Here is a 9,566-nt window from a genome sequence, read left to right on the forward strand (position 1 = left end):
AGGGGTACTAGATGCTCTCTGGTGCAATCTGGGCCTTATTTGGGGAGGATTTAATTCCAGAAACTAATAAGACATAAAAAATGGGAAGGTCGATGTGGAAAAAGGCTCATCCCTTCCACAAGGTGTATCTCCACCCACATCATCCGTGAAAGTTGACTTGGAAAGAAGCTCATCAACTCCACAAGCTGTATCTCCACCAACATCACCCATGAATGTTGACTTGGAAAGAAGCTCATCAACTACACGAGCTGTACAGTGTATCTCCACCAACACCACATGTGAATGTCGAGTTGGAAAGAAGCTCATCCCCTCCACAAGCTGTATCTCCACAAACATCAAACGTAAATGTCGCATCAGAAGGAAGCCCCTCCCCTCCCCTTCCCTAATGTGGATTTGGAAAGAAGCATCTTCTCTTCTGCCAATTTAAAACTAGAAATGTCGCTATGGCGACTGGTATGCCTCCGCCATAATGCATGATTCTCCTAATAGGTCTAAATAGTACATGTGGACAATGTGTGATTACATTTTCACAAAATTGGCAAATGTTAAAATGACAGGTTTGTCACAAATGTGTTGAATGCTCACCTTCCATCACCTAGGTTTAATTGGATGAATAGGAGAGCATGTATTTGGGATTTACGGACTTTAACTTGACTTTGACCCATTCATACATTTATGCATTGAGTAATTTTCAAGGTATGGAGAAAAAGTGCAATTTCTGTATTGAATAGTAAATTGTTACCATTTTCATCTGGCCTTTGACCCTAAAATTCGTAAGATAATCACTGTCAGGCAGAAGATGCATAAATATGTAGCACGTTTCAAGATAACTTGAGCCACTTCCGAGATATGGAGGAAAAACTTAGTTCAGCACTTTCACTTGATCTTTGACCTTTTGACCTTTGAGGCAAAAACAAAAGAAAAAAAAAACTTTCCAGAGAATCTCTATTAGGTTAAACATGCATACACCTAGTGTAAAAAAAAAAAAATCCTGCTGGCATTGCACAAACATGAGGGAAATATTTAGTAAAATTTTAAAGTGTTGCCCTTGACCTTTGACCCCATGAACCCTAAATTCTCTAGATAATCACTGCCAGTCAGTACATGTATATATATACTATGTTCCATGAAGAGACCTTGAACAATTTCCAAGATACAGAGAAAAAAGGTGAAGTTTTGATATTTTTACTTGACCTGACCTTTGACCTTTGACCTCATGACCCAAACTTTCACCAGAGAATCTTAATTGGGTAATACATGTATACACTAAGTTTCAAGAAAATATCTTCAGGCATTGCATAGATATGAGGGAAATAGTGAGATTTTATGTATTTGACCTTGACCTTTTGACCTTGACCTTGAGCATGTGCACCCAAAAGTTGATAGGCACAACTTCACCCCCTAATACACATACATGCCAAGTTTCATTAGGATATCTCAAAAGCTTTTGATAGTTACCTTGTCCACAAAAAATTCATTACGGACGGAAGGACGGACGGAAGGACGGACGGACGGACGGACGGACGGACAACCCGAAAACATAATGCCTCCGGCACCACTTCGTGGCGGAGGCATAAAAAAGGTAAGGTAGAGCTTGTAGAACAGTTCTGCGCATGGAAAAGCCACAAAAATGACAGTTTTTCTTTGAATAATTTACATCGGTTCTTCCAATCAAATCCAAATTTATAGAGTAGATAGCTTAAAGATTATAATCAGGTAATATCGAAAAAGGCAATATGCCATCCGTAATACTAATCAGATGGATATTTTTTCTTTACTAGAAGAATTTTCTTCTAACTAATCCTGGATTATGTATGCTGATTGCACAGTCTTTAGTGTTTACCTTTGGGCAGTTACATGTTAGTGCAGGAACATCATTAACTTCTACTCATGCCAGTTACACCTGTGCAGTGTGATTATGAGGAGTCACTAACTTTCTCTCTCTGCATGTACTGTGTGTGTAAATAAAAATTGAGCATTGAGAATTTAGGGTTTCTGGGACGAACACTGAACTAGGGCTTTCTATAGCTCAGTCGGTAGAGCACCGGGCTAGCATCCGGAGATCTCCGGTTCAAATCCCGATGGAATCCCATTTTCTTTGCTCATTTTTCCACTAATAAATAAAAATTAACTACATTCGTTCATCTTTGTTTTGCTATGTCTTGTCTGTCTGTTTGTTTGCTCATAAAAAGACATGATGATTTCTTCGTATTGAATGTAAAGTGTTCACCATAATCAAGCCATTAAGCGCAGATGCGGCACATTTGATCCATCGAACTTGCAGTAGCCACAAACATGGCGCATTCCTAAACTTGAAAGTGAAACCACGTCGTGTTTTGCACATTGGCACATCCACACACAGTGTAGCATTTAGACTTTCTGATTTCAGTCAGGGGAAAAGAAACTGGAATACTTAGGTGAAATATCCAACCACCCAACTACCCATGTTATGTCTACCATGTTATGTCCATACTACAGTGTTTCATAAATATGTCCACCACTTCATGCTTCAGTCTCACTGCCCAGTGTCCTTCACCGTCTAGTATTTTATGCGAGAGGAAAATCTTGCATATACTGTAGCAAGCCTAACCACTTTGCGAGGAAATGTCGATCCAGGAAAGCCTGCAGACCCCCAATTCACAACAACACGGACAGCTCGAACCCGCAGTCGCACCAACGTGATCGGGACGGATCATCTTCATCCCATGATCATCGTCGTCGACAGCAGTCTGCCAAACATAACAGGTATTCGCAAAGGAATCGCCGCGACGCGCACCACATTTCTCACGATGAATCATCGGATGATTACGCAGACAGCGATGCATCTGAGGTGCCCATCTTCCATGTTCATGCTCTGAATGGTAATCGACGTCTACCATGGGCTGACGAGAAATTGGAGGACAGAACATGTCCCTCACACTCGATACTGGGGCGAGTGTGAACATACTTCGAGAAGAAGACTTCGATCGGCTATCCCTAAGGCCAAAGTTGCACAGATCCAGAATACGTTTATTTGCATATGGATCCCGTGACCCTCTTCGCATCATCGGCAAATTTCGCACACTCGTGTCCCATGTCGATGACCACGCAAAGCTTGTGACAACAGAATTCTATGTGGTATCTGGCAACTTCTCTACGTCATTGCTCAGCTACACGACCGCCACAGAGATCGGATTGATAACAGTTCACGGATCAGTGAACAATGTGAAATCCTTGGAATGTGTAAGTGACCGTGATCGTGCTAAATTTCATCACGGCATCGTGAGTGCTTATCCGTCTCTCTTTGAAGGGATTGGAAAACTGAAAGGAAGACCTGTTCGTCTTCAAGTTGATAAAAACGTCACACCGGTTGCACAACCGCCGCGTCGTCTTCCTTTTCACTTGAGAAAGAACGTCGAGAAGGAACTCCACGACCTCGAAAAAGCGGACATCATCACACGTGAATGGCCCTACGCCTTTGATATCGCCCATCGTTGTGACCCCTAAACCGCACAAGCCTGAGCAAATACGATTGTGTGTGGACATGCGTGTCCCCAATAAAGCGATTACGCGATCACGCATATGCACACCGACGGTCGACGACATCATTCATCGTCTCAATGGGGCCGTCGTATTCTTGAAGCTAGACCTTAATAAAGGATACCACCAGCTTGAGCTGCACCCCTCATCACGCGAAATCACTGCATTTGCCACCCACAAGGGAACCTTTCGTTACAAACGCCTCAGTTTCGGAATAAATAGTGCAGCGGAAGTTTTTCAGGAGACAATTCGACTGCTCATTTGTGACATCGATGGCGTGATCAACATCAGTGACGACGTGCTGGTCTTTGGTCTGACGCAAAAAGACCATGATATCGCTCTTCATGCGGTTCTTACTCGACTCCGTGAGTACAACCTCACGCTCAACAGAGACAAATGCGAGTTTCGCACCGAGAAACTCGAATTCTTCAGGTACGTGTTCTCACGCGATGGAATATCGCCCGATCCGAAGAAAGTTGACTCGATCGTCAACATGGCACCACCGCAGAATGCCAGTGAAGTACGCAGCCTACTCGGCATGACAAACTTCTGTGCTTGGTTCGTTCCCGATTACTCCAAGACAACCGAACCGCTTCGCCGTCTCATTAAGCATGATGCTGAGTGGTGAAGGACACTGGACAGTGAAACTGAAGCATGAAGTGGTGGACATATTTATGAAACACTGTGGTATGGACATAACATGGTAGACATAACATGGATAGTTGGGTGGTTGGATATTACATTAGGGAAATGATGATTGTTTGAAATCCAATAAAATGAAACAGCCTGAAAACAACGCATGGCTATATTTTATAGTAGGGACTAATTGAAAACACCCAACGAATAAGCATTCACTTTTACAAAAGCTCTCTTGAGAAGATGAGAATATTCCCCCACTCGTGTAAGGTAGTGGGAGTGTCCATTATAACAGCAGCAAGCTTTAGGAGGTACATTTAATTGTACACGTACTTGTATATATTTTTTAAAATTCAAATTATTATAATTTTATTCATTTACCAGTACTTACTAATTTATTCATTCTTAGTATATACGTAATCAATCAACGCTGAACATTGCATATTATAGTTCGGCATCTTTATTGTGTGGGTGACCAGCATGTGCCGTACCTGTTTATGTTTTCATTTGTTTTGTTTTGTTTGTTTGTTTGTTTGTTTGTTTGTTTGTTTAACCTCTAGGCCTCATACGTCAGTGAGTTTATTTTAAAGGGATTGTATGGTTTTGGCTGAGATCTAATTTCATGTTTCTAACATTTTTTTTTTGTGAGATAATGAGAATACCTGAAGTATGAAAAAGCATGTAATTTCATGAGAGAAGCCCACGTAAATTTTGAGCAGCGGAATTTCCGTGAACGTGGTATACTGAATATGCCGAATATTTCGTGAGGTTTTTATTTTTCGTGAATTTCGAGTCAGCTGCTATTCACGAAATTAAAGATACGCAAAAATACTGACTCTACGGTCGATATGAATGGGAAGTACGTGTATACATTTCTCCGTTCAGTACAGGACTCCACGATCGCGAATTTAACCACTCACAAAATTGCGGGAAGTCCCGATTCGTGAAAATTGAGACTCGCGAAATATATGGCGCATACAGTAATATGGTGCTCACTATGCACACGCAGGTGCTGGCAAGTATAAAGGTGGAATCAGGAAGCAGGGGAAACGGGGTTCTGACTTTTTTAAAAAAAAACTTCAGGAACTGATGTTTTTCCCCGTTGTTCCCCTTTTTGGCCCGCGGGGGGATGTGCCCCCCCCCCCCTTCCTTTTGGCTCCGTCACTGAACAAGGTGTGGTAGTGACAACTAGAAATGTCGCTACAGCGACTGGTTATACCCCCGTCAAACATCATTTCATAAGCTTTGGTCAAAACAACATTTGATAAGCTTTGGTCAAAAAACTGAGGAAGTAGTTAAATCCGCAAGATCTTTCCTTGATCTTCTGCCATTAATATGCCGTTACCATGGCAACGTACTTTCGGGTACTGTCGAAAAATGCGTTTTGCACATCTACAACCAAAGGCACACGTCTGTACCAAGTTTCATGGAAATTGGGCACAAACTGAGGAAGTAGTTTGCAACACAAAATTTTCCATCATTTTGGCTCATAATACGTGAGCTGTTACCATGGCAACATACTTTTTGTCACTGTCAAGAAATGTGTCATGCTGACCTATATCCTAAGACAAACATTCAATATGAATTCCATGAGAATTGGAAGAACACTGATGAAGCAGTTTTGCCATGAAGCATTTTGCCCTATATTTTACCAATAACATGCCGTTACCATGGCAACGCACTTTTTGTCACTGCGGAAATATGTGTCTTGCACATTAACATATTCAGATGAACATCTGTACCTAATTTCATAAAAATTGATCAAAAACTGTGGGAGGAGTTCGCGACGCAAGATTTGTACCCATTTTTGCCCATAATATGCCGTTACCATGGCAACGTACTTTTGGGTACTGTCAAAAAATACGTCTTGCACATCTACAACCCAAGGCACACATCTGTGCCAAGTTTTATGGGAATCGGTTGAAAACTGAGGAAGTAGTACGCGACGCAAGATTTGTACCCATTTTTGCCCATAATATGCCGTTACCATGGCAACGTACTTTTGGGTACTGTCAAAAAATACGTCTTGCACATCTACAACCCAAGGCACACATCTGTGCCAAGTTTTATGGGAATCGGTTGAAAACTGAGGAAGTAGTTCGCGACGCAAGATTTGCAACGGACCGACCGCCCGACCGACCGCCCGACCGCCCGACCGCCCGACCGCCCGACCGACCGCCCGACCGACCGTCCGCTGATTCCTATATACCCCCTTCAAACTTCGTTTGGCGGGGGTATAATGATGATAAAAACAAGATTGCACAGAAGCAATTCCACAAAGGAACTGTAATATATGTGTAGTGCAGTCTGCAAACTCAGACCAGCATATTAGATGCAGTTGCTAGGCACCTATTATGTAACATGTACCCCTGTGAGGACCCAAGAGAACCCTCTCATGTACGCTGCAATATAAGCAGTTAACTTCACTTGCACTCCAGAAGCTGAGGAATAAAGAAGCACTGAACATATATCTGCTTGTGTCCACGTGTCTTGGTTGTATGGCTGTCTGAATCCACACATATATTATATAGAGACAATCTTTACATGGTGTCAGGAAAAGCTGGCAGTCATCACGCAAGCACTAAAACCACCAGGGGAATTACTAACAAGAGGAAACCCTGCAGACAACTGGAAATCGTGGAAACAACAATTCAGCATCTACAAGATTGCTAGTGGCTTGGGAAACAAAGGAAGAAATGTGCAAGTCAACACATTATTGCATGTGGCAGGTCCAGAAGCTCTTCGCATCTACAATACTTTCGATTATGCTGAGGATGAGGACCGTGAGGATGTGGATCTCCTGATCAAAAAATTTGATGGACACTTCCTCCAACAAAAGAACATAACATATGAACGACACATATTTCATACAAGGATACAACAACCCAGAGAAACATTTGATGATTTCTTGACGGATTTGAAGCAGAAAGCTGCGACGTGTGAGATTGGGAACTTGAATGATAGTCTCGTTAAAGATAGAATTATCATCGGTATAAGAGATGCATCGCTTCGCACAAAACTCTTGGAGAAGAGTGATTTGACATTGCAAGAAACTATCAATGCTTGTCGAACAGCGGAGGTCACCAATGCTCAAAAGGCTAATCTCAATGCAAGTGCATCGGCAGTGCAAGAGGTGCATGCAGTCAAGAAATCTCAACGAGGCAAGAACTCTAATCTTAAACCAAGCAAAACAGAGTCAATTAGGAACATACAAACACCCACAGACAAAAGTGGTATTCAACAGTTCCTTGGCATGATCACATACCTTGGTAAGTTCATACCAAATCTATCAGAAAAGACAGCACCTCTGCGAGAACTTTTTGAAATAAATGCCAAATGGAATTGGACAGAAAAACAAGAAAAAAGCTTTCAAGAACTGAAATCTATGATCACTCAAGCTCCAGCTCTGCAATTCTTTGATGTAAAAAAAAAAAGATGTAACTCTAAGTGTAGACAGTTCTCAGTCAGGAACAGGAGCAGTGCTCCTTCAAGATGAGTTACCGATTGCCTATGCATCCAAAGCATTCACACACACGCAGAAAAATTGGGCCCAAATCGAAAAGGAGTTGGCAGCAATAGTGTTTGGATGTACAAAATTCCACAACTACATTTTTGTTAGGACAATTACTTTGCAAACAGACCATCTTCCTCTAGAGGCGATCTTCAAAAAGCCACTCTACACAGCACCAATGCGGCTACAGAAAATGTTACTGCAACTGCAGAAGTACAGCTTGAATGTTGTGTATGTCAAGGGCAAATACCTGTATGTAGCTGATGCTTTGAGCAGGAACTATCTTGATGTAACAGAACCTGTGACAAATCACAGATGTACCAGTGTGTATCTTAGACTGCATACCAATCACATCTGCAAAGTTGGTTGAACTCAAACAAGAAACAGAAAAAGATGAAGAACTTCCAAGTCTTGAAAAGAACAATCCAAAATTGTTGGCCTGCAAAAATTAGCCAAACAGATCCAAAAATCAGGCAATACTGGACAAGAAGAGAAGAAGTAGAAAATGAACTGCTTTTCAAGTCAAATAGGGTCATAATCCCTCAATCAATGAGAGCATATGTACTAGAAAAAGTGCACCAGTCTCATCAAGGCATAGAAAAAAACCAAACGCCTAGCAAAAGATGTAATCAGGGAGGTGAGAGGAAAAGTCTCACCTCCCTGATGTAATCTACTGGCCAGGAATGAACAAACAAATCACAGACTTGGTTGAGAAATGTAGTACATGTGCTGAATTCAGTCCAAAACAATCAAATGAACCAATGCTTGGACACCCAAAACCAGAACGTCCATGGCAAAAAGTGGGAATGGACTTGTTTGAAGTTGAAGGAAAAACATACATGCTGATCGTTGATTACTATTCCAGCTTTTTTTAAATCAACCAGCTTAGTTCAATCTCAAGTGCCAGAGTGATTGAAGTTTGCAAACAACACTTTGCACGTTATGGAATCCCTGAGATTGCAGTTTCTGACAATGGTACGCAATTCAGTAGTGAGCAATTTCAACAGTTTGCTCAACAGTATCAATTCAGACATGTCACATCTTCACCTCACTTTCCCCAAAGCAATGGGAAGGCTGAAAAAACAGTGCAAATTGAAAAGAACCTCATGAAAAAAGCAAAGAAAGATGGCACAGATCCATATCTGGCATTGTTAGATTATCGTAACACGCCAATTGATGGACTAGATGCCAGCCCAACACAAATGCTTTTCCAAAGGAGAACAAGAACTACTCTTCCAACATCTAGAAAATTGTTAATGCCAAAGGTTGTAAAAAATGTCCAAGAGAAATTGGAAGTGAAACAACAAGCACAGAAAAAGTACTTTGATAGAGGTACAAAACAGCTCCCACCACTCAAAGAAGGAGAGAAAGTGAAGATGAGAATGCCAAACAAACTTTGGAAAGATTTAACAGTAGTAAAGAAAAGTACATTTCCTAGAAGCTATGTGGTAGAATGTGAAGGTAAACAATACCGTCGAAAAAGAAGTGACTTACGAACAGTTGCTGGTCATAGTAAGTATAAACCACAGAGTATGAGGAACAATGCTTCATATGACAATTCATACTCTGCAATGCGATCTGGTTGGAGATATGGGTCAGATTACTGTATTTCAAATTGTCACAATAATGATTGAACATGGAATTGACCTGGAACGAAATTACTATGATTTGGTTTTATTTTAATGTAAATACATGTAGAATACGTAGTAGGTTTAAGTTTAAGATTGTTTAACTGTATAAGAATTATGAAGTAATATCAGTTGTAATGATACGAATAGTGAACAGGTACATTAATGAAGAGTGATACTTATGATTACTTGTCAGTAACTTTATAATACTTTGGACAAGAAGTTACATGTAGTGAACACAAAAATTCCAAATAGTAACCCTTTCAGAATTT

General features: G+C 41.1%; 1 protein-coding gene across 1 annotated transcript; it reads left to right on the forward strand.

Annotated features, from left to right (window-relative positions):
• Positions 1-2,907: 2,907 nt before the first annotated feature.
• LOC139716970 (uncharacterized) lies at positions 2,908-3,486 on the forward strand. Its single transcript, XM_071628492.1, has one exon. It carries the CDS (start codon positions 2,908-2,910, stop codon positions 3,484-3,486), a length of 579 nt encoding a protein of 192 aa, XP_071484593.1.
• The last annotated feature ends 6,080 nt before the right edge of the window (positions 3,487-9,566 follow it).

The sequence above is a fragment of the Diadema antillarum genome, unplaced genomic scaffold (assembly GCF_040938485.1).
Source record: "Diadema antillarum isolate AM-2024a unplaced genomic scaffold, OU_Dant_1.0 scf00000071, whole genome shotgun sequence".
Lineage (NCBI taxonomy): Eukaryota > Metazoa > Echinodermata > Echinoidea > Diadematoida > Diadematidae > Diadema > Diadema antillarum.

Coding starts and splice junctions, on each gene's coding strand:
- LOC139716970 (XM_071628492.1), top strand. CDS start 2,908: ATGTCCCTCACACTCGATACTGGGGCGAGTGTGAACATACTTCGAGAA.